The 24,935-nt window shown below is 35.7% G+C and overlaps 1 protein-coding gene across 1 annotated transcript in view; it reads left to right on the top strand.

The window, feature by feature from the left end:
- The first annotated feature begins 416 nt into the window (after positions 1-416).
- The window catches only part of LOC149770040 (peptidylprolyl isomerase domain and WD repeat-containing protein 1-like), a 28,699-nt gene continuing 4,180 nt past the window's right edge, over positions 417-24,935 (top strand). The window contains exons 1-4 of the mRNA XM_089949489.1: positions 417-555; positions 11,686-11,739; positions 14,072-14,315; positions 15,181-15,247. Coding sequence (XP_089805615.1) covers positions 11,724-11,739; positions 14,072-14,315; positions 15,181-15,247 — 327 coding nt within the window. The 5' untranslated portion in view covers positions 417-555; positions 11,686-11,723. The remainder of the gene's footprint in view (positions 556-11,685; positions 11,740-14,071; positions 14,316-15,180; positions 15,248-24,935) is intronic.

Below are 24,935 nucleotides of genomic sequence, written 5' to 3'. Positions count from 1 at the left end.
TTAGAACAGACTGTAGCATTTATGTTTCATGCTGATTGCACAGCAGGTTTTAACAATTCTAATTCTGCTAGATACTCTTAAATTATCTGTCAAGACTGAAAACATGTATGTAAATAACTGTGCCGTAAGATTTACCGATTTAGACCATTTTCAGGTTAAGTTTGCTTTTTCAAATAGTAAATGGGACTTCACAAATATGATTGCTTTTGGGAAGTGGTCTTTATTTGGATGTGGGTTTTAGTTAAGGGTTTACTGTAGGAAAATAGATATTCTTCCTTTTCATTTTGTGTTTTTGCTATTCATGTATTTTGAACAGTAATGTGCCTTGATACCCTTTTGCCAATGTTAACAATGGAACACCATTTCATTCATTAAACTGTACTTAGGTTATAAATGTAGTGTTGGATGTACTTACATCCATTTGGACCATTAGCATGAAAATCAGCTATTGTGTTGTTTTCAATGGTTTGTTTGCTTTCTCGTTCCAGTGCTGATTCAGAAAGGAATGTGTTCAATGAAAAACCATCAAATGAGGAACTTGCAGCAGCAACTCAGGTCAGATGGAACATCCTTGTTACTTCTTCAAATGCATTACCATATATGCTCACTTATAAATTGTGTCCAACTGCAGAGACCTAGATCTGCCATTGTATATTGTGGCAGCAGATCTAGGTGTATGCAGCCTTTCAGGAGTAAACAGTAGAATCAACAGCATAGACCCTAATTTAGCTATTGAAGTTATGAAAAGTCATGTGCTTGCCAGGAAAGAAAACCTACATTGGGGTAGGATGAAATGGATCAGATTTGTCTTTGGTGCTTTCTAATCTGGATAAAAGTGACTTATAAATTAATTAGCAGAAAGAGTGAAAAAGAACAAGTTTTTTAAAGTTCAGAGTATAATATTTTTTCTTACAATTCAAAGTGAAAAATTAAACATAAATTAGAGTATCGTGTATGAAATCCTGAATAGTCCTTCCAGTTCCATCACAAGTCCAAGAGTATCGGGTATTCTAAATGAGTTCCAGTGGTATTCCAAATGAAGTTCAAACTGTTGTGCTGATGTGTCAATAGTCTTATTGAATCAGAATGATATAATCCAAAATGTCACAGTAATTCCAGAATACTTAATCCAGAGTTTATGAGTAACTTGTAATACCAGCGGGAAATTAAAGCAAATAAATCAAATCCTCTCAACTAATAATTGAGCACAACTGTTTCTTCTTCAGATATCGAGCTAGAAATATCTAATTTCCAGGTCATATGAAAAACTAAGATGCAATTCCAAAAACCATAATGAGGTTTTGAAATCACTGACTTTTCAACAAGGTGAAGTTGAAGTACTTTAACTGCCAGCCAATGATGAATTAGGTCACCCTATTTTTACACAAACTCATGTCCTGATGTTTACTTCAATTAATAGTATATCTCAGTATGTTGAAACCAAGCACTATGTTTAAGAACGACTTCATCTAAAAGTACAAACCCCCAGTTGCAAAGAAAAAGAGTATTTAATATATGGTTTAATCTTACAGTCTGTAATCAAGAAAATTAATGCACATGGTATAGAGATACGTTACAATCACTACTGGTCATTGTCATGCATGGTGAATTTACTATGTTCACAGTCATTTCAAGAAACTGGGTCTTTGGAAATAAGGAACTTTTTCTGATCTTCATATACAAGGTTTTCATTGCAAAATCACTTATTGCACACCTGCTATAATTCTTGTAATATTTTACACACAAAAAATAATTATTTATGTTGACCATATATGGAATAAAGGGATCAAACAACAGGTCTGTCTGATATACAATACTTGCTAGCCTAACCGCAATGTTAAATAAATAAACATACACTTTTTCTTTCACTTTCCTCTCACCCCTGAACCTAATTATAACAGTAAATAAAATTACTCAAAAGTATTTTTTTTATTTATTAGTGATTATTCAAGACATAGAGTGGTAGTAACTGATGATTGACAGTATTTGGTTCTAACCCTTCTATCAAAGAGGAGACCACTCTCATCTTACTTTTTTCCTGGCAAGTTAAAATACATATCATTTTAGCAAGGAAAGCTGGATTTGCAAGGTAGTTGATATTCTCCAAATGTGTTTTGAGTAGGACTGTATATACTGATGTATAACTTGAGTCCCACTGCAAACAATGCAAACCTTTATCTGCCATCATATAATGCACCGTCCATCAGATTAGGGTCTTTGTTGTTTGTTTCATTGATTACTCCTAACAGACTGCATGTGCCCAGATTGGCTAGAGCTTTCTGCAGTGGCTGAGCTGGGTCTCTATTGTTTGTGTGTGTGTGTGTGATTCGGATTTTTGACGTATCTTTAACAATTTTTCAGTCATATCGCTATGATGTCTACAGTGTGGCAGTTTATAGTGATGTCTAGGACTGGGGCATCATGCCGCAGGCATGTAGCATCATGTCCCACCAAATCATATTATCCTGACACCTGGCCGACCAGTCCAAACACTAACCTCTTAATGCTGAGCGCCAAGCGAGGCAGATGTTAGTACCATTTATGTAAGTCTTTGGTATGACTCGGCCGGGGATTGAACCCATGACCTCCCACATCATTCATTGCTGCTAACAAACTGCATGTATCCAGATTGGCTAGAGCTTTTTGCAGTGGCATACCTGGGTCTGTACAGTTCGCAGTTGGATTCATGAATGTATATAGTACTAAACACCTTTTAATTTCTCCTTCAAGTACATTTCCCAATGACATTACATTAGGAATATTAGCCTGCTACCTTGCAAATCTGGCCTACTAAAGAGGAAAATTGTCTTTATCAATCTCATATGGTCAATTGCAATAACTCTTACCCATTATCTCTCCTTTCCACTACCAGGTGTCACTAGCTTTTAGCTTCGCTACTGGACTGATAACATCATACATTTTACCTCAGATAATCCAAACCATTTTAGTGTTCAGACTGGACCATCCAACCTTCGTTTTGCATTTTTTGTGTGGGACAATCACTCTTTTACATTATTTTTCTAATATGTACCAAATCTGAGTGAATATGTCAACTTTTGTGGGCTTTTTCTATTAAAGATTATGTTAACCCACACTATCATTGACCTTCATTATGTCATTTACAAGTTAGCACGAAACAGTTGGCCCCAGTTACTATCAAAGGCCAGTATTCCATGACATGAGACACATTCCAGCAACTTTTTTGATCGGACAGTCTGGCCAACCAGGATTTACGTGCATTTTAGAGACAGATCTGTCCATTTAGCTGTACTGTCAGTGACATACCCTCACTCTGATGGAGATTTCAGTAAGAAATCTGTTCATCTTGCCAAGCCCTTGGAATGGCTGGTATCAGTGATAGCTGGCCAGTCTTACTACCAGCATCCAGGCCGACCATATGATCAGCGAACCAATTGGTTGTTCTGACAGTACCGGACTTCCAGAAACATATGATAAGTTCTGTTCTACTCCAAGGCAGAAATGATCTTCTCTCAGTTTTACATAATCTAGGCTTTCTAGTGAACTGAGAAAAGTCCAACCTCCATCCATCCCAGCCTGATGTTCATCTGGGTATGGAGTTTATCACCAACCTGAATCTGGTATGGCATCATCTGGATCATTGAACTCATCAAGTCCATTTCCAACAGGACATGGATTTCACTGAGAGAGTTCTTGGAACTCCTCTGATTATTCAGTGTGTTAGAGGACTTAACCCCACTCGGCCATAATTTTATGCACCCCTTAAAAATGACGTTGCATGTACAATGATGTCCTTTTTCAAGTCCCCTCAATCAAACAGTCATGATCATGCTTGAGATACGATCATTCCTACGTCAGGTTTGCTGACCAGGGGATCTCAGTGGAGAAGCTTTTAGCCCACACTTTGCTAAAGTTATTATCATACAAAACATGTTTCCTGATAGCTTTAGCTTCAGCATGCAGAGTGAATGAGCTACATACTCTTTCCATCGACCCGAACTATCTTCAGTCCGAATTAGTTTGGTGCTCCTCTTGGCACAGCCATGCTCTGTAGCCAAAACTAGGTTACTATCTGTCTGTAATCAAATTTCATCATTGACTCACACTCCTCCTTAGGACTCCTCCATAGGTCAAGAACAGCAGCCATGAAAGATCCTGTTCACATACTCCAGCACTACTTGAAATGCATGGAGACAATCCATTGCATGTACAAATGCTTCTTTGTTCCAGTGAAAGCCAGGAAACAGGATTTCACAGGGTTCAAACACTACCTTGAAAAGTACTTTAATTTCGATTCATCGTTGAAAAGTACTTGAAAATAGCTTTTACCTTGAAAAGTAATTGAAACTAAGCCTTGGTCCTTGAAAAATATAAAATTAATCGACAAACAAATGTACAAAAGTTTCTTTTGATACCATTACATCATGTAATAAAAATAAAACTGTTGGCTATTGGGTGGTTTACAATACGTGATCAATCAGATATTTATAATTGCATGCGGATCTGATTATAGAGAGCATTAAAAGTGCATGAGTCTTTTTCAACGATCATGTTTCTTTGTCAATTTATTTTTTGTGGCAGGACACATCCTTGTACTTTAAATCATGGTGAATCATCTATTCAAACTCGAGAAACAAAATGTAATGAAACCTATACACAAAAATGGTCACAATTTGTTCTTATTTTACGTCCAAGCTTCTGATTTTCGGTGTACGATCAAAAATTCAGCAGTCTGCTGGAAATTTATTATTGACTATTTCAGCGTTGCAACTTAAATTTAGGTGTAAATTACAGCTGTAAGCATGTTAACAGAAAGGCACCTTTCTACACAATGTGCTTACATCTACATATAAATGGACCTGTACAATTTTGATGAGCAATCATGTGACAGCAGATAAAACAATTAGATGCAGCAACATGCGGCATACTTTCGCAGCAGGTGATTTTAAGATGCCATGTGAATGCATCGTATCATGCATCAAAGTTATTCCAAAAATCGATTTTGTCCAACACGGACAACTTTAGGTATACATAAATTATGCAAATTTCTATATACAAGGTCAGCTGATGTGTTCTCATGAAGTGTGTCGGAGAGAGAAGGTGGGCTTTGGCAATCTCCATAAACTCCATTCACACATGCCAAAGGATAAACACATGTATGTGGCATTAAGAATGTGGAAGATTTATATGGGTGTTTTTCTGCGAGAGCTTACCCATTTCACATGGAACAGAATACTTGGGAAGTGTGTGTTCAACCGCAATTGGTGTCAGAAACAGTAATTAATTTTCCATATACTCAAGAGTGAAATAATCATGAATTATACCTCCATAATGAAACATTCTACAAATTTGACTTATACAGATCTGAATTCAATTGTTTTTGATAGAAGTAAAGTGTTGTTATTCTTCTAAGATTTGCTGGTGTTTTTATTCTTTATTATAAAGTCTCAATCCCATTGCACAAATATAAGGAAGCTCCTTTCAGGAAATTACCACATTCCCACTAATCCTTTAAGTGGTCATTGATGTATATACCTAAAGTGCACTGTGCGTTGGGGTCCTTGAAAAAATTGGATAAAGCCCTTGAAAAGTTCTTGAATTATGTCACAAGAATGGTGTGTGAACCCTGTTTCACCTTTCAAGCCATTCCTTCGTGACTGAAATGGGTTATAGGCTTGGCATACTTGGAGGTCTCAAAGCAGTTGCCTAATGAAGAATACTGCTCATGGGATTGGAGTGCTCTCTGCAAGCCTACCATTTGAATATAATATTTCAAATCCGAGGTTTTAATAGAAGCTGTTGACTGGCATGCAGAATCAACCTTCTTGAGTGTTAATCCCAGAGATTTAGCTTCACAGAGGCATACCTCGAATCTGGTAGGTCCAATGGCAGCAGCCTGGATGACCATCAGACCCAAGTCAAACAATAAAGACAGACTATCAGCTTCTCTGGATTTGCCTGTATAATTTTGTCAAAAGATTTCATTAATCATCTTTACCATATGTTGGGGTCACAGATCAATTGACCCTAGGCAGTGTTACTTGTGTAATTAGGAGAACGGGTTATAATTTTCATGGGGAATCCTTAGAAGGTTACCTGAGGTAGAGGTCAGATGCTAAGCATGCGATCCTATCACCTATTCTCCTAACGTAATTTGATTGAGGGATGTATTTGATGGAGATAGCAGACTTTTAAGTAAATTATGCTTCTCAGAGAATACTTACCCAATCGCATTACTTAAAAAGTCTCCCAACCACCGTGCCATATAAGCATTCTCTATAGTATATGGCTCATCTAAAAACTAGTGACACCTGGCAGTGGCAAGATCGGGTAATGGGCAAGAGTTATCTCCCTTTCATTGTTTGTGTGTGTGTGTGTGTGTATATATATATATATAGAGAGAGAGAGAGAAAGAGAGAGAGAGAGAGAGAGAGAGAGAGAGAAGAAAAAAGAGACAAATTTTGTTCTTTAGTAGAGCTGGATTCATGAGATAACAGGGAAATATTCCTAAAGTAATTTTATTGAGTAGGTGATCTTGGAGAAACATAATTTACTTTCAAATTTGCTTTCTGTAATGAAGGCAGTAATTGGAAGTAAACTTTTTACTATCAATATCTCTGATACATCTGACCTTTGCTGTACTCAGTAATAATGTCAAATTTTATTTCCATTTCCCATCTTTTTTAAAAACCATGCTCAGTTTCAAAGTTACATTACTGCATAATGATGTATACAATGAATCTTAAACCTAATGAAGAAAAAGGGTACTCAGAGTGGCTGAGTGGTCTAAAGCACTCACTGTTACGGATCAGATGCCATCTCATCTCTGCCTGTGTGGGTTTGAGTCTCAGGCTCGGTCAATGCTTTTTCATGAGAAAATGTGTTGGAAAACGTCATTAAATCCCATAATAACGATAACAATCAAGAAAAGTGCTCTGTATTTAACAATTACCAGTATGTTTCCATTATCTTAAGAATAATTTGTACATTGATAATTGGGGAAAAATATGAAAGTCTCAAGATAAGAAAAACTAAATAAATAATTTCAGTTGTTACTTCTGCGAACAAGACTCCACCCAATACAATTTGATCAAGTGCTGTTGTTGTTGTTGTAGGGTTTAAAGCCATTTTTCAGCACAAGATAGGCTATACACGGCAGCCAGTATTAATGGTGGAGGAAGAACCCAGAAAAAAACCGGAAGGAACCACTGACCCATGGGAAGCTTCTGGCAAGCTTTCTCACATGCCCACATTGGCCGAACCCGAGACTCTAACCCACGCAGATAGCGGTGAGATAGTAGTGATCACTTTAGACCATTCGGCCATTCGGGGCCCCATTCCTGAATGTTGAGCAAATATTGTTGGTTATTAGTGTAGAGCATTATTGTTTTGTTATTATTGTAGTTGCTAACATATTACATTTAGACTCAATTATCCATATTAAGAAGTTGCCGTGAATAAAAAAAAAATTTTGTGGTCAAAGAAGACAAACTACAAAATGTGTATTTTGATGGTTTTAGAAGCTGAGCAAACAATGTGAAATTACTGAAATTATGTCAGTAGTGGCCCAAAGGCATTGAATCATTGGAACCAAACTATGTTTAAAGTAGCATGAACAAACAGCAGACTCCAAAAGTGGAATTCAAGCAATAAAAAGTCCAAGGTAAAATGCTTGAAGACATACATGTACACAGAACAGAAAAAAGGGTCAGGCCATTTAGTAAGTATGCAAGTGGAAAAACATTGTTTTCCATACGCCATTAGAAGTTAATTTCTCCACAGCATCCATTATATCATCAGTATCATCATCTTTTCAGATTGAATGGAAATGCCCACTATTATGCAAATTGTGTTGTGAAATGAGTATTTATGGTAGATATGATTGTATTTACTGTGCAATAAATACCCTTTAGTTTTTATATGTTGGTTTAGCTTTTGCTTCATATATAGCAGAATTTTGTCTTATTCACAGTTTCTTTGTTTAACTTGTACTGCATTGTGCACAAGTTGAACACATTATGTCTATCGATAATGCCTTATATATTGCCTGAAATTCTTAGCCATGTGTTTGCCAAGGCAATAAAATCTATCAATAATTATTTTTGCTAGCATTAGCATGTGACTTGGTATTTTTTTAATATTTTTTAATGCTTTTAAAGAGGCGTCCGAGGTAGGACTTCATTATCTACTCGGAACTGGAACTGAAAGATGTTTTGGCTTCAAAAGTTGTAAATCCCAATTATCCCCTGTTTTCTAGTGTTTAATGTCATTTTTCAAGTTAGCCAAAAAAGTTTAATGGACGCAGACGCCAGCACTTTTCATTTGTACACAAATCATGTACACTCGCGTAAGATTCTCTTTATGTTGTGGTTGTTTAAATTTGTTTCTGAATGAACTAAAACAGATGTTTCGTGGACTGCCACATAGCAGCTGCTTTGGCACATTCCGCGTTGATACAATGTTTAGGATTTAGGCTAGCTACAGTATATAAAAGACGCAAGTTAACGTCCTTACAAATAACATACAAGTGACAAGTCATATACTCTCTTATTTAGCTGGTGATAAGAATGGCAAAATAAAACATACTTACACTTTTTCATCCTGAATTTCCTCAAACAGCTTTCTAAGTTCACCATAAATAACAATATTTAATGAATTTCCAGGAAAATGTCACTAATGCAGCACATTAATAAACACATATCAATTAAATAAGTTTTGTCAAGTGAAATTCATCTTTTAGTTCCATATTTTAGTTTTGTTTAAGTGTAATCATCATAAATGCAATGTACCCTTTTGTATTCAAATGTGAAATAGGTCACTCCAATTGGACACTATGCCACAAGTGATTCTTTGAAAATGTAATTAAGTGCTAACCATGTTTTGATATCTTGTTATATTTTACAGAATCTAGTTTCAGTGTTGATGGTTGTTTCATAAAATAAATGTCCGTAGTTTTTGAAAACGGTATCTTGTTTGGTTGTGAATCAACAACAATAATAAGCCATGACATAATACACAGTATTTTTGCATACATGTGAAGGTTGTTGAAACCAGTTAAAATAATGTTATTGATCTTTCAAAGGTTGAGCATCTTGAAAATGAAAACAATTTATACAGAAAATTAAACAAATTCTTTAGAAAAGTGCTTTATTGACAATTTTTTAAATTTTATTTATTTCCTACATGATTATATTTGGTTATTAAACAGCCCAGTTCCCCCCCCCCCCCATGGTTTTCTTGATGTCAAGCAGTGACAGCATTACTTATTTGTTGGGAGGTCCCTCAGTAACTCATGTCTATACTTATAGTGCAGTCTGTGGTTTTGGACCCCACAGTGCATGTGTTATCAAGGGAGAGGTTCACATTGGGCTCCAGAGGTCCTGTTTTTGGTTGCTTTCCAAACTTTTTTCAAGAACAACCCTTACAACAATCTTACTTATCTTCATAGCATCTGTGAGGAGAAGTGGTGAAATTCATGCTTTACCAGCAGAAAAGTGTTGTTTATATTTTCAGTGCTAATTAAGATTCTTCTTCGCAATTCAGGATTGCTAGCTTTGAATCAGCTACCTTTGGTAGTTCTTGTTCCTGTTGACATCTATAGTCTCAGTCATATTTGTGCTGGAGAAGATCAAGATAGACTTCTTTGCCCAGTTAGAACTTTATAGTTCTGTCTAACGTAAGAGAAAGGATCTTAACTTTCGCTTTCTCTCTTTACATGGTGTTTGAGATATTTCAGTAGCTACCATGTCAAGGTAGATTGGTTGGACTGTTAAGAGAGCTTATCATTCTCTCGCTCATAACAATTGATGCGGGACCCTGAGTGGCCGGGTGATCTAGTGCGCTCATCATTCCAGATTACTGCCATCTCACCTATGTCTGCGTGGGTTTGAGTCTCACCCTTGGCAAACGTGGGTACGTGAGAAAGCTTGCCAGTAGCTTCTCATGGGTTAATGGTTCTTCCTGGGGTTTTCCAGGATTCTTCTTCCACCAGTTATCTTTCAACATATGCAATATCAGTAAGAGATTTACTATTTGTATAATTTTTACTCAAGATGTTAATGTCCCTCAGAATCAAGAAAATGAGGATCTGTGATTGTCAAGAAAACACAAAAGCTGCATCCCTTATCCTCATGAAATATACTGAATATTATATTATTCAGTGAAGATAGTTCATTTGATAAACCAGAATCTTATTAATCCTTTAAACGTTGAGAGTTCCACTACCACTTCCACAACCAATAACTTTCCCACTGGGGCTGTATTGATGACCTGAAATCATTTTTTCCCCCCATTTCATGACTGTTCTCCCTTCATTGGTGCAAAAAAAATTTATGTGACAAGGAGAACTGACTGATAGAAGAATTGATGTGCAAAGTGCATACAAACTGATGGGCATGATCAGTTACAATATATCTGGAAACGTCAGGTGCATACAGACTGATGGGCATGATCAGTCACAATATATCTGGAAAAGTCAGATGTATACAGACTGATGGGCATGATCAGTCACAATATATCTGGAAAAGTCAGATGCATACACACTGATGGGCATCATCAATCACAATATATTTGGAAAAGTCAGGATTAAAAAGTCCAGAATGATTTGGAGTCAGATTTTGTACTGTAAAATAATATAAACATGAAACTTTGATCCACTGGAGGCAACTAGCAGGTGGGAAACATATACATCTCATGAAGGTCTTGCCTTGATATACTTGATCTTGATGTACTCTAAGATTTCAAAATATCAGATACATCTCATGAAAGTTTTGACTTGATATACTCGATGTACTCTAAGATTTCAAAATATCAGATATGTTTCATGGAAGATCTTGACTTGATATACTCGATATACTCTAAGATTTCCAATGTCAGATTTGTCTCATAAAGATCTTGACTTCATACACTCATTGTAGTATAAGATCTCAAAATAGCAGATCAATCTCATGAAGATCTTGTTTTGATAATCTCATTGTACACTAAGATCTCAAAATATCAGATGTCTCATGAAGATCTCAACTTGATACACTCGATGTAGCATAAGGTCTCAAAATATCAGATATTTCTCATGAAGATATTGACTTGATGCACTTGATGTAGTATAAAATCTCAAAACATCAGATATGTCTCATGAAGATCTTATGAGATCAAAGTTATCTCTGCACGCCTTGCATTCATATGCAGTAATTTGATCCAAGACATAATGGAAACCATTGGTAGGCACATGCATTCAACCTTCTCAAGTTTTAATCTGCATGATCAAGCTTTGCAGAGACAAGAATTTACTCTGGTAGGTCCACTGTCTGCTGTCTGTCTAGATGGCCACCAAACTAGTCTGACTAGCAGAACCTCTTTATGAGTGAGCTAGGTGCTGTAGTTGGATTCATCCAGATTTTTCAACTCAGTAAGGAAATGTCTCAATTTTCTTTAAGTGGATACTATCATCACATGTTACATGAGCATTGACTTTTTTCTCTTCATCTGTATTTTTATACAAATTGCTGGATTCTTTAGCTAATGAAATTAATTTTCTCAGACTAATATGATTGGGTATATATTCATGGGGAAACATAATTTATTTGCATCAGGTTGATATTAGTATACATCTTGATCTCCATTTGTGAGTAATAGTTGCATTAGTTTTTACTTTTACTTTGCAATTCTTTTGAATACCAATCTTAATCTTAAATATATTTTGCTTTTCAGTTTTTGATGAAACTGGGTATTTTATCTTGTACTCAATCATGCTTGGAATTAAAGGTAAATAGTTTAATCAGTTGAGATTTATGTCTCTATAGTGATCTAATGAGATTATTTTTCATTTTCCTCTTTTTTAAAAATTCCAGCATATAAAAGTGTTTTTTTTTTCAAAGAAATCGCTAGCCTTTATTACCTTCAATTCATTAGAAATAATTTTTGTTGTGCCTTAAATTTATTACCTTCTTTGTGGAATTGTTTTGAATGTTGTTGAATCGCCTGACAAAATAAATATCAAGTTGAATTGAGTGCATGAAATGGGATAGGTTCATTACTGGTCTTTAACAGGACAGGTATGCCATTATTTGCCTGCTTAAGATGGATCACTATACCAACAACATAATTTGCATGCACAGGTATCTTATTAATTACTAACAAGTAATAAAGTTTGTTATGTTCTTGGATAAAATGATTTCTCTGTTATAATATTTTTTGAATTTAGTTTACCTGGACATTTCTTTATTATTACATATTTCAAAGGCTTTGTTATAACATTCCTTTGTTGTAATGTTTAATTGATTATTTCATTTGATTTTTGTGAAGGTTAATGCTTTTGTCACCTTTGCAGAAGTTAAGTAAATAATGATGGTCATTGAAAGAACTAAGAAGTGTAATTATTAACCTTATTCATAATTGGCAGAATAGAATCACAAATTTCTGGTTCAGTGCAATTAATGCAAGGAAAGAAATATTTTTGTCTTATACTCTTTGACCAGATAAATTTGAAATGTATTTTAGTTATCATTCTGTACCTATATGTTGAAGATATGAGTGAAGCTCTGAATTACTCACCTGATAAGGTTTATGAACTTCTGTATGTTATTGAAAAACATACCAACCAAAAATTTCAGATTAATAAAAAACTGATGACTGTTCACAATTTCTTTCCATCCAAAGAAATAAAGAAGTAATTTTCTAGTCCTTAAGTTTTTGAAAAGAAATGTTTTCATATAAAAATGATTTTTATGATTCACCAACTGGTACATTTAAATACATATTGACCCTATCAGTGCATGGTAAAGCTGCTGGTTATCCTTTTTTTCCTGAGAATATACTTTTATAACAAACGTATGTTGTTTGAAAATTGAATCACCATTACAAACAATTTCAAATACATTTTTCAAAGAATAATCATGCCAGTCTAAATTGTTACTACAGTTATGTCCATTGTAGTTGAGATGGACTTATACATGAACTTTTGAAAATTATGCAATGAATTTTTGGTATTGAACATTTCTTGGTAATATAAAAATCACTCAAAGTGTAATAATAATAATTTGCTCACCTAGGGTGAGTATCAAACTTGGTACAATAAAATGTTAATAGCAGTACTTTAGCAGCTGACAAGGAAATTAAAACATACAAAATTGTATGATCACAGACCAGAAAATGTGGCCAAGAACCGGGAGTTAAACAGCGTGTAGGATTACATTACCTAGACCAACCATGGGATATAGAATAGAAGTCCGTACATTGTGTTGATAAGAACTTATAAGTTGAGTTAAACTGCAAATTGCACAGACCCAGATCTGCAATAATGTGCCAGCAAATCTGGGTTTATTCAGATTTTTAGGAGTAATCAGTAGAACAAGCAACATAGACCCTGATCTGCTGGCACACTATGCAGAATCTCATTTGGGTCTGTCTTGCTTGTAGTTGGACTTTACTTCTAAGAGAGAATATATGGTATATCATAGACCGAGTGGTACCAGGGGACTCCCATTTTGCAAGATAAGAACAACAAGAAAAATTACTTTGTTAAAGAAATAAGACTTGTCTGGGAATATGTAGAAAGAGATTGCACAAATTGTGGTACGAGTGTTAAGAGTTATACCACGCAAATTAAGCGGCATGCTGTAAAAGTTGGGAATGGCACAAGATCCACACTTATTAGCGAAAGCAGCATTCCTCAGAATAGCATGGATACTAAGGAAGTCCCTGAGATCTAACCATTATGGTTGGATAGTGGACTTTATGCTAAATACTTTACTGACTACAATGGAATATGTTGATAATGACTCTGATTAAGCCAGTAAATGGCAGTAATTCAGTACTAATTTAGGTTTGAATAATAATAACATGTTTATACACAAAATGCTGTTTATAATAAATCAAGATGTAACAAAATTTGGTATATTATGAAGCATTCTAATTTTCTTTTGGGTGTATTATATAGTAGTTTTCCTTGGTTATATCAAAACTCAGATATCTTTTTATGTTTTGGTCACTTAGGCTTTGTTGTGTCTAAATATTACTGTATATGACGTTCCACTGTGTATAGAATGATAGTTTAGAATTAGCATTATTTGGCTAATTGTGTTTTACTTCCTTTCAGTTATCAACCTTCACACCAACAGGTGTGTTAGGATCCTGGGGAAGCGAGAGAATGCACTGTTTCTACAACTTAGCCTGTTTCAGGGGTCGGGGAAGAAGAAGCCAGGTGTAACAGACATGGAAACTGCTGCATCAGAAAACCCAATACTGCAAACCATCAACCTCGACCCCATTCTCTTTTGTACAGCCTTTAAGAAAAACTGCTTTTACATTATTACCAAAAGATCACCAGATGATACAAAAAGGTGTTACATGTATCTTTCTCTGTATGAAAAAGAATTGCTGCAAATAGGACTTGTACAAAACTACAGTATTCACCATGTAGCTGCTGCAGTGATGCACGATCAGCAGTTCTTCTGTGTACATATTTCAAAGAATTTGTGCAGTATACAACGTTTGGACCTCTGATCCAGTCAGATTATGGTTGTTTGTCAATCAGTCTATCTGTTTGTTCTGTCTGGTCTTCATGGTAGATCTTACTTCATTTCACCCATCATAATCAAAACAATATTGTGAATTAAACTGGTTCAGTACAAAATATTTGTGACACCTTAATCAAAAAAACATTGTGAGTTGCAATGGTTCACTCTCTTGTAATATTAAATTAGTATTTTTTATATATGTTTAGAACAGACTGTAGCATTTATGTTTCATGCTGATTGCACAGCAGGTTTTAACAATTCTAATTCTGCTAGATACTCTTAAATTATCTGTCAAGACTGAAAACATGTATGTAAATAACTGCCGTAAGATTTACCGATTTAGACCATTTTCAGGTTAAGTTTGCTTTTTCAAATAGTAAATGGGACTTCACAAATATGATTGCTTTTGGGAAGTGGTCTTTATTTGGATGTGGGTTTTAGCTAAGGGTTTACTGTAGGAAAATATATATTCTTCCTTTTCATTTTGTGTTTTTGCTATTCATGTATTTTGAACAGTAATGTGCCTTGATACCCTTTTGCCAATGTTAACAATGGAACACCATTTCATTCATTAAACTGTACTTAGGTTATAAATGTAGTGTTGGATGTACTTACATCCATTTGGACCATTAGCATGAAAATCAGCTATTGTGTTGTTTTCAATGGTTTGTTTGCTTTCTCGTTCCAGTGCTGATTCAGAAAGGAATGTGTTCAATGAAAAACCATCAAATGAGGAACTTGCAGCAGCAACTCAGGTCAGATGGAACATCCTTGTTACTTCTTCAAATGCATTACCATATATGCTCACTTATAAATTGTGTCCAACTGCAGAGACCTAGATCTGCCATTGTATATTGTGGCAGCAGATCTAGGTGTATGCAGCCTTTCAGGAGTAAACAGTAGAATCAACAGCATAGACCCTAATTTAGCTATTGAAGTTATGAAAAGTCATGTGCTTGCCAGGAAAGAAAACCTACATTGGGGTAGGATGAAATGGATCAGATTTGTCTTTGGTGCTTTCTAATCTGGATAAAAGTGACTTATAAATGAATTAGCAGAAAGAGTGAAAAAGAACAAGTTTTTTAAAGTTCAGAGTATAATATTTTTTCTTACAATTCAAAGTGAAAAATTAAACATAAATTAGAGTATTGTGTATGAAATCCTGAATAGTCCTTACAGTTCCATCACAAGTCCAAGAGTATCGGGTATTCTAAATGAGTTCCAGTGGTATTCCAAATGAAGTTCAAACTGTTGTGCTGATGTGTCAATAGTCTTATTGAATCAGAATGATATAATCCAAAATGTGACAGTAATTCCAAAATACTTAATCCAGAGTTTATGAGTAACTTGTAATGCCAGCGGGAAATTAAAGCAAATAAATCAAATCCTCTCAACTAATAATTGAGCACAACTGTTTCTTCTTCAGATATCGAGCTAGAAATATCTAATTTCCAGGTCATATGAAAAACTAAGATGCAATTCCAGAAGCCATAATGAGGTTCCTCTATCATTTTGAAATCACTGACTTTTCAACAAGGTGAAGTTGAAGTACTTAACTGCCAGCCAATGATGAATTAGGTCACCCTATTTTTACACAAACTCATGTCCTGATGTTTACTTCAATTAATAGTATATCTCACTATGTTGAAACCAAGCACTATGTTTAAGAACGACTTCATCTAAAAGTACAAACCCCCAGTTGCAAAGAAAAAGAGTATTTAATATATGGTTTAATCTTACAGTCTGTAATCAAGAAAATTAATGCACATGGTATAGAGATACGTTACAATCACTACTGGTCATTGTCATGCATGGTGAATTTACTATGTTCACAGTCATTTCAAGAAACTGGGTCTTTGGAAATAAGGAACTTTTTCTGATCTTCATATACAAGGTTTTCATTGCAAAATCACTTATTGCACACCTGCTATAATTCTTGTAATATTTTACACACAAAAAATAATTATTTATGTTGACCATATATGGAATAAAGGGATCAAACAACAGGTCTGTCTGATATACAATACTTGCTAGCCTAACCGCAATGTTAAATAAATAAACATACACTTTTTCTTTCACTTTCCTCTCACCCCTGAACCTAATTATAACAGTAAATAAAATTACTCAAAAGTATTTTTTTTATTTATTAGTGATTATTCAAGACATAGAGTGGTAGTAACTGATGATAGACAGTATTTGGTTCTAACCCTTCTTTCAAAGAGGAGACCACTCTCATCTTACTTTTTTCCTGGCAAGTTAAAATACATATCATTTTAGCAAGGAAAGCTGGATTTGCAAGGTAGTTGATATTCTCCAAATGTGTTTTGAGTAGGACTGTATATACTGATGTATAACTTGAGTCCCACTGCAAACAATGCAAACCTTTATCTGCCATCATATAATGCACCGTCCATCAGATTAGGGTCTTTGTTGTTTGTTTCATTGATTACTCCTAACAGACTGCATGTGCCCAGATTGGCTAGAGCTTTCTGCAGTGGCTGAGCTGGGTCTCTATTGTTTGTGTGTGTGTGTGTGATTCGGATTTATGACGTATCTTTAACAATTTTTCAGTCATATCGCTATGATGTCTACAGTGTGGCAGTTTATAGTGATGTCTAGGACTGGGGCATCATGCCGCAGGCATGTAGCATCATGTCCCACCAAATCATATTATCCTGACACCTGGCCGACCAGTCCAAACACTAACCTCTTAATGCTGAGCGCCAAGCGAGGCAGATGTTAGTACCATTTATGTAAGTCTTTGGTATGACTCGGCCGGGGATTGAACCCATGACCTCCCACATCATTCATTGCTGCTAACAAACTGCATGTATCCAGATTGGCTAGAGCTTTTTGCAGTGGCATACCTGGGTCTGTACAGTTCGCAGTTGGATTCATGAATGTATATAGTACTAAACACCTTTTAATTTCTCCTTCAAGTACATTTCCCAATGACATTACATTAGGAATATTAGCCTGCTACCTTGCAAATCTGGCCTACTAAAGATGAAAATTGTCTTTATCAATCTCATAGGGTCAAGGGCAATAACTCTTACCCATTTTCTCTCCTTTCCACTACCAGGTGTCACTAGTTTTTAGCTTCGCTGCTGTACTGATAACATCATACATTTTACCTCAGATAATCCAAACCATTTTAGTGTTCAGACTGGACCATCCAACCTTCGTTTTGCATTTTTTGTGTGGGACAATCACTCTTTTACATTATTTTTCTAATATGTACCAAATCTGAGTGAATATGTCAACTTTTGTGGGCTTTTTCTATTAAAGATTATGTTAACCCACACTATCATTGACCTTCATTATGTCATTTACAAGTTAGCACGAAACAGTTGGCCCCAGTTACTATCAAAGGCCAGTATTCCATGACATGAGACACATTCCAGCAACTTTTTTGATCGGACAGTCTGGCCAACCAGGATTTACGTGCATTTTAGAGACAGATCTGTCCATTTAGCTGCACTGTCAGTGACATACCCTCACTCTGATGGAGATTTCAGTAAGAAATCTGTTCATCTTGCCAAGCCCTTGGAATGGCTGGTATCAGTGATAGCCGGCCAGTCTTACTACCAGCATCCAGGCCGACCATATGATCAGCAAACCAATTGGTTGTTCTGACAGTACCGGACTTCCAGAAACATATGATAAGTTCTGTTCTACTCCAAGGCAGAAATGATCTTCTCTCAGTTTTACATAATCTAGGCTTTCTAGTGAACTGAGAAAAGTCCAACCTCCATCCATCCCAGCCTGATGTTCATCTGGGTATGGAGTTTATCACCAACCTGAATCTGGTATGGCATCATCTGGATCATTGAACTCATCAAGTCCATTTCCAACAGGACATGGATTTCATTGAGAGAGTTCTTGGAACTCCTCTGATTATTCAGTGTGTTAGAGGACTTAACCCCACTCGGCCATAATTTTATGCACCCCTTAAAAATGACGTTGCATGTACAGTGATGTCCTTTTTCAAGTCCCCTCAATCAAACAGTCATGATCATGCTTGAGATACGATCATTCCTACGTCAGGTTTGCTGACCAGGGGATCTCAGTGGAGAAGCTTTTAGCCCACACTTTGCTAAAGTTATTATCATACAAAACATGTTTCCTGATAGCTTTAGCTTCAGCATGCAGAGTGAATGAGCTACATACTCTTTCCATCGACCCGAACTATCTTCAGTCTGAATTAGTTTGGTGCTCCTCTTGGCACAGCCAGGCTCTGTAGCCAAAACTAGGTTACTATCTGTCTGTAATCAAATTTCATCATTGACTCACACTCCTCCTTAGGACTCCTCCATAGGTCAAGAACAGCAGCCATGAAAGATCCTGTTCACATACTCCAGCACTACTTGAAATGCATGGAGACAATCCATTGCATGTACAAATGCTTCTTTGTTCCAGTGAAAGCCAGGAAACAGGATTTCACAGGGTTCAAACACTACCTTGAAAAGTACTTTAATTTCGATTCATCGTTGAAAAGTACTTGAAAATAGCTTTTCCCTTGAAAAGTAATTGAAACTAAGCCTTGGTCCTTGAAAAATATAAAATTAATCGACAAACAAATGTACAAAAGTTTCTTTTGATACCATTACATCATGTAATAAAAATAAAACTGTTGGCTATTGGGTGGTTTACAATACGTGATCAATCAGATATTTATAATTGCATGCGGATCTGATTATAGAGAGCATTAAAAGTGCATGAGTCTTTTTCAACGATCATGTTTCTTCGTCAATTTATTTTTTGTGGCAGGACACATCTTTGTACTTTAAATCATGGTGAATCATCTATTCAAACTCGAGAAACAAAATGTAATGAAACCTATACACAAAAATGGTCACAATTTGTTCTTATTTTACGTCCAAGCTTCTGATTTTCGGTGTACGATCAAAAATTCAGCAGTCTGCTGGAAATTTATTATTGACTATTTCAGCGTTGCAACTTAAATTTAGGTGTAAATTACAGCTGTAAGCATGTTAACAGAAAGGCACCTTTCTACACAATGTGCTTACATCTACATATAAATGGACCTGTACAATTTTGATGAGCAATCATGTGACAGCAGATAAAACAATTAGATGCAGCAACATGCGGCATACTTTCGCAGCAGGTGATTTTAAGATGCCATGTGAATGCATCGTATCATGCATCAAAGTTATTCCAAAAATCGATTTTGTCCAACACGGACAACTTTAGGTATACATAAATTATGCAAATTTCTATATACAAGGTCAGCTGATGTGTTCTCATGAAGTGTGTCGGAGAGAGAAGGTGGGCTTTGGCAATCTCCATAAACTCCATTCACACATGCCAAAGGATAAACACATGTATGTGGCATTAAGAATGTGGAAGATTTATATGGGTGTTTTTCTGCGAGAGCTTACCCATTTCACATGGAACAGAATACTTGGGAAGTGTGTGTTCAACCGCAATTGGTGTCAGAAACAGTAATTAATTTTCCATATACTCGAGAGTGAAATAATCATGAATTATACCTCCATAATGAAACATTCTACAAATTTGACTTATACAGATCTGAATTCAATTGTTTTTGATAGAAGTAAAGTGTTGTTATTCTTCTAAGATTTGCTGGTGTTTTTATTCTTTATTATAAAGTCTCAATCCCATTGCACAAATATAAGGAAGCTCCTTTCAGGAAATTACCACATTCCCACTAATCCTTTAAGTGGTCATTGATGTATATACCTAAAGTGCACTGTGCGTTGGGGTCCTTGAAAAAATTGGATAAAGCCCTTGAAAAGTTCTTGAATTATGTCACAAGAATGGTGTGTGAACCCTGTTTCACCTTTCAAGCCATTCCTTCGTGACTGAAATGGGTTATAGGCTTGGCATACTTGGAGGTCTCAAAGCAGTTGCCTAATGAAGAATACTGCTCATGGGATTGGAGTGCTCTCTGCAAGCCTACCATTTGAATATAATATTTCAAATCCGAGGTTTTAATAGAAGCTGTTGACTGGCATGCAGAATCAACCTTCTTGAGTGTTAATCCCAGAGATTTAGCTTCACAGAGGCATACCTCGAATCTGGTAGGTCCAATGGCAGCAGCCTGGATGACCATCAGACCCAAGTCAAACAATAAAGACAGACTATCAGCTTCTCTGGATTTGCCTGTATAATTTTGTCAAAAGATTTCATTAATCATCTTTACCATATGTTGGGGTCAGAGATCAATTGACCCTAGGCAGTGTTACTTGTGTAATTAGGAGAACGGGTTATAATTTTCATGGGGAATCCTTAGAAGGGTACCTGAGGTAGAGGTCAGATGCTAAGCATGCGATCCTATCACCTATTCTCCTAACGTAATTTGATTGAGGGATGTATTTGATGGAGATAGCAGACTTTTAAGTAAATTATGCTTCTCAGAGAATACTTACCCAATCGCATTATTTAAAAAGTCTCCCAACCACCCTGCCATATAAGCATTCTCTATAGTATATGGCTCATCTAAAAACTAGTGACACCTGGCAGTGGCAAGATCGGGTAATGGGCAAGAGTTATCTCCCTTTGATTGTTTGTGTGTGTGTGTGTGTGTGTGTGTGTGTGTGTGTGTGTTTATGTATATATATATAGATATGTATATATATTATATATATATATATATATATATATATATATATAGAGAGAGAGAGAGAGAGAGAGAGAGAGAGAGAGAGAGAAGATAAAAGAGACAATTTTTGTTCTTTAGTAGAGCTGGATTCATGAGATAACAGGGAAATATTCCTAAAGTAATGTGATTGAGTACGTGATCTTGGAGAAACATAATTTACTTTCAAATTTGCTTTCTGTAATGAAGGCAGTAATTGGAAGTAAACTTTTTACTATCAATATCTCTGATACATCTGACCTTTGCTGTACTCAGTAATAATGTCAAATTTTATTTCCATCTTTTTTAAAAACCATGCTCAGTTTCAAAGTTACATTACTGCATAATGATGTATACAATGAATCTTAAACCTAATGAAGAAAAAGGGTACTCAGAGTGGCTGAGTGGTCTAAAGCACTCACTGTTACGGATCAGATGGCATCTCATCTCTGCCTGTGTGGGTTTGAGTCTCAGGCTCGGTCAATGCTTTTTCATGAGAAAATGTGTTGGAAAACGTCATTAAATCCCATAATAACGATAACAATCAAGAAAAGTGCTCTGTATTTAACAATTACCAGTATGTTTCCATTATCTTAAGAATAATTTGTACATTGATAATTGGGGAAAAATATGAAAGTCTCAAGATAAGAAAAACTAAATAAATAATTTCAGTTGTTACTTCTGCGAACAAGACTCCACCCAATACAATTTGATCAAGTGCTGTTGTTGTTGTTGTAGGGTTTAAAGCCATTTTTCAGCACAAGATAGGCTATACATGGCAGCCAGTATTAATGGTGGAGGAAGAACCCAGAAAAAAACCGGAAGGAACCACTGACCCATGGGAAGCTTCTGGCAAGCTTTCTCACATGCCCACATTGGCCGAACCCGAGACTCTAACCCACGCAGATAGCGGTGAGATAGTAGTGATCACTTTAGACCATTCGGCCATTCGGGGCCCCATTCCTGAATGTTGAGCAAATATTGTTGGCTATTAGTGTAGAGCAATATTGTTTTGTTATTATTGTAGTTGCTAACATATTACATTTAGACTCAATTATCCATATTAAGAAGTTGCCGTGAATAAAAAAAAAATTTTGTGGTCAAAGAAGACAAACTACAAAATGTGTATTTTGATGGTTTTAGAAGCTGAGCAAACAATGTGAAATTACTGAAATTATGTCAGTAGTGGCCCAAAGGCATTGAATCATTGGAACCAAACTATGTTTAAAGTAACATGAACAAACAGCAGACTCCAAAAGTGGAATTCAAGCAATAAAAAGTCCAAGGTAAAATGCTTGAAGACATACATGTACACAGAACAGAAAAAAGGGTCAGGCCATTTAGTAAGTATGCAAGTGGAAAAACATTGTTTTCCATACGCCATTAGAAGTTAATTTCTCCACAGCATCCATTATATCATCAGTATCATCATCTTTTCAGATTGAATGGAAATGCCCAGTATTATGCAAATTGTGTTGTGAAATGAGTATTTATGGTAGATATGATTGTATTTACTGTGCAATAAATACCCTTTAGTTTTTATGTGTTGGTTTAGCTTTTGCTTCATATATAGCAGAATTTTGTCTTATTCACAGTTTCTTTGTTTAACTTGTACTGCATTGTGCACAAGTTGAACACATTATGTCTATCGATAATGCCTTATATATTGCCTGAAATTCTTAGCCATGTGTTTGCCAAGGCAATAAAATCTATCAATAATTATTTTTGCTAGCATTAACATGTGACTTGGTATTTTTTAAATATTTTTTAATGCTTTTAAAGAGGCGTCCAAGGTAGGACTTCATTATCTACTCGGAACTGGAACTGAAAGATGTTTTGGCTTCAAAAGTTGTAAATCCCAATTATCCCCTGTTTTCTAATTTTAATGTCATTTTTCAAGTTAGCCAAAAAAGTTTAATGGACGCAGACGCCAGCACTTTTCATTTGTACACAAATCATGTACACTCGCGTAAGATTCTCTTTATGTTGTGGTTGTTTAAATTTGTTTCTGAATGAACTAAAACAGATGTTTCGTGGACTGCCACATAGCAGCTGCTTTGGCACATTCCGCGTTGATACAATGTTTAGGATTTAGGCTAGCTACAGTATATAAAAGACGCAAGTTAACGTCCTTACAAATAACATACAAGTGACAAGTCATATACTCTCTTCTTTAGCTGGTGATAAGAATGGCAAAATAAAATATACTTACAGTTTTTCATCCTGAATTTCCTCAAACAGCTTTCTAAGTTCACCATAAATAACAATATTTAATGAATTTCCAGGAAAATGTCACTAATGCAGCACATTAATAAACACATATCAATTAAATAAGTTTTGTCAAGTGAAATTCATCTTTTAGTTCTATATTTTAGTTTTGTTTAAGTGTAATCATCATAAATGCAATGTACCCTCTTGTATTCAAATGTGAAATAGGTCACTCCAATTGGACAGCTATGCCACAAGTGATTCTTTGAAAATGTAATTAAGTGCTGACCATGTTTTGATATCTTGTTATATTTTACAGAATCTAGTTTCAGTGTTGATGGTTGGTTCAAAAAATAAATATCCATAGTTTTTGAAAACGGTATCTTGTTTGGTTGTGAATCAACAACAATAATAAGCCATGACATAATACACAGTATTTTTGCATACATGTGAAGGTTGTTGAAACCAGTTAAAATAATGTTATTGATCTTTCAAAGGTTGAGCATCTTGAAAATGAAAACAATTTATACAGAAAATTAAACAAATTCTTTAGAAAAGTGCTTTATTGACAATTTTTTAAATTTTATTTATTTCCTACATGATTATATTTGGTTATTAAACAGCCCAGTTCCCCCCCCCCCCATGGTTTTCTTGATGTCAAGCAGTGACAGCATTACTTATTTGTTGGGAGGTCCCTCAGTAACTCATGTCTATAGCAGTCTGTGGTCTTGGACCCCACAGTGCACGAGTTATCAAGGGAGAGGTTCACATTGGGCTCCAGAGGTCCTGTTTTTGGTTGCTTTCCAAACTTCTTTCAAGAACAACCCTTACAACAATCTTCCTTATCTTCATAGCATCTGTGAGGAGAAGTGGTGAAATTCATGCTTTACCAGCAGAAAAGTGTTGTTTATATTTTAGGTGCTAATTAAGATTCTTCTTCGCAATTCAGGATTGCTAGCTTTGAATCAGCTACCTTTGGTAGTTCTTGTTCCTGTTGACATCTGTAGTCTCAGTCATATTTGTGCTGGAGAAGATCAAGATAGACTTCTTTGCCCAGTTAGAACTTTATAGTTCTGTCTAACGTAAGAGAAAGGATCTTAACTTTCGCTTTCTCTCTTTACATGGTGTTTGAGATATTTCAGTAGCTACCATGTCAAGGTAGACTGGTTGGACTGTTAAGAGAGCTTATCATTCTCTCGCTCATAACAATTGATGCGGGACCCTGAGTGGCCGAGTGATCTAGAGCGCTCATCATTCCAGATTACTGCCATCTCACCTATGTCTGCGTGGGTTTGAGTCTCACCCTTGGCAAACGTGGGTACGTGAGAAAGCTTGCCAGTAGCTTCTCATGGGTTAATGGTTCTTCCTGGGGTTTTCCAGGGTTCTTCTTCCACCAGTTATCTTTCAACATATGCAATATCAGTAAGAGATTTACTATTTGTATAATTTTTACTCAAGATGTTAATGTCCCTCAGAATCAAGAAAATGAGGATCTGTGATTGTCAAGAAAACACAAAAGCTGCATCCCTTATCCTCATGAAATATACTGAATATTATATTATTCAGTGAAGATAGTTCATTTGATAAACCAGAATCTTATTAATCCATGAAAC

This window comes from Sinohyriopsis cumingii, unplaced genomic scaffold, assembly GCF_028554795.1.
Source record: "Sinohyriopsis cumingii isolate HCF-2022 unplaced genomic scaffold, ASM2855479v2 utg002817l, whole genome shotgun sequence".
In the NCBI taxonomy this organism is placed as follows: domain Eukaryota; kingdom Metazoa; phylum Mollusca; class Bivalvia; order Unionida; family Unionidae; genus Sinohyriopsis; species Sinohyriopsis cumingii.
This window is presented reverse-complemented; position numbering and strand designations above follow the sequence as displayed.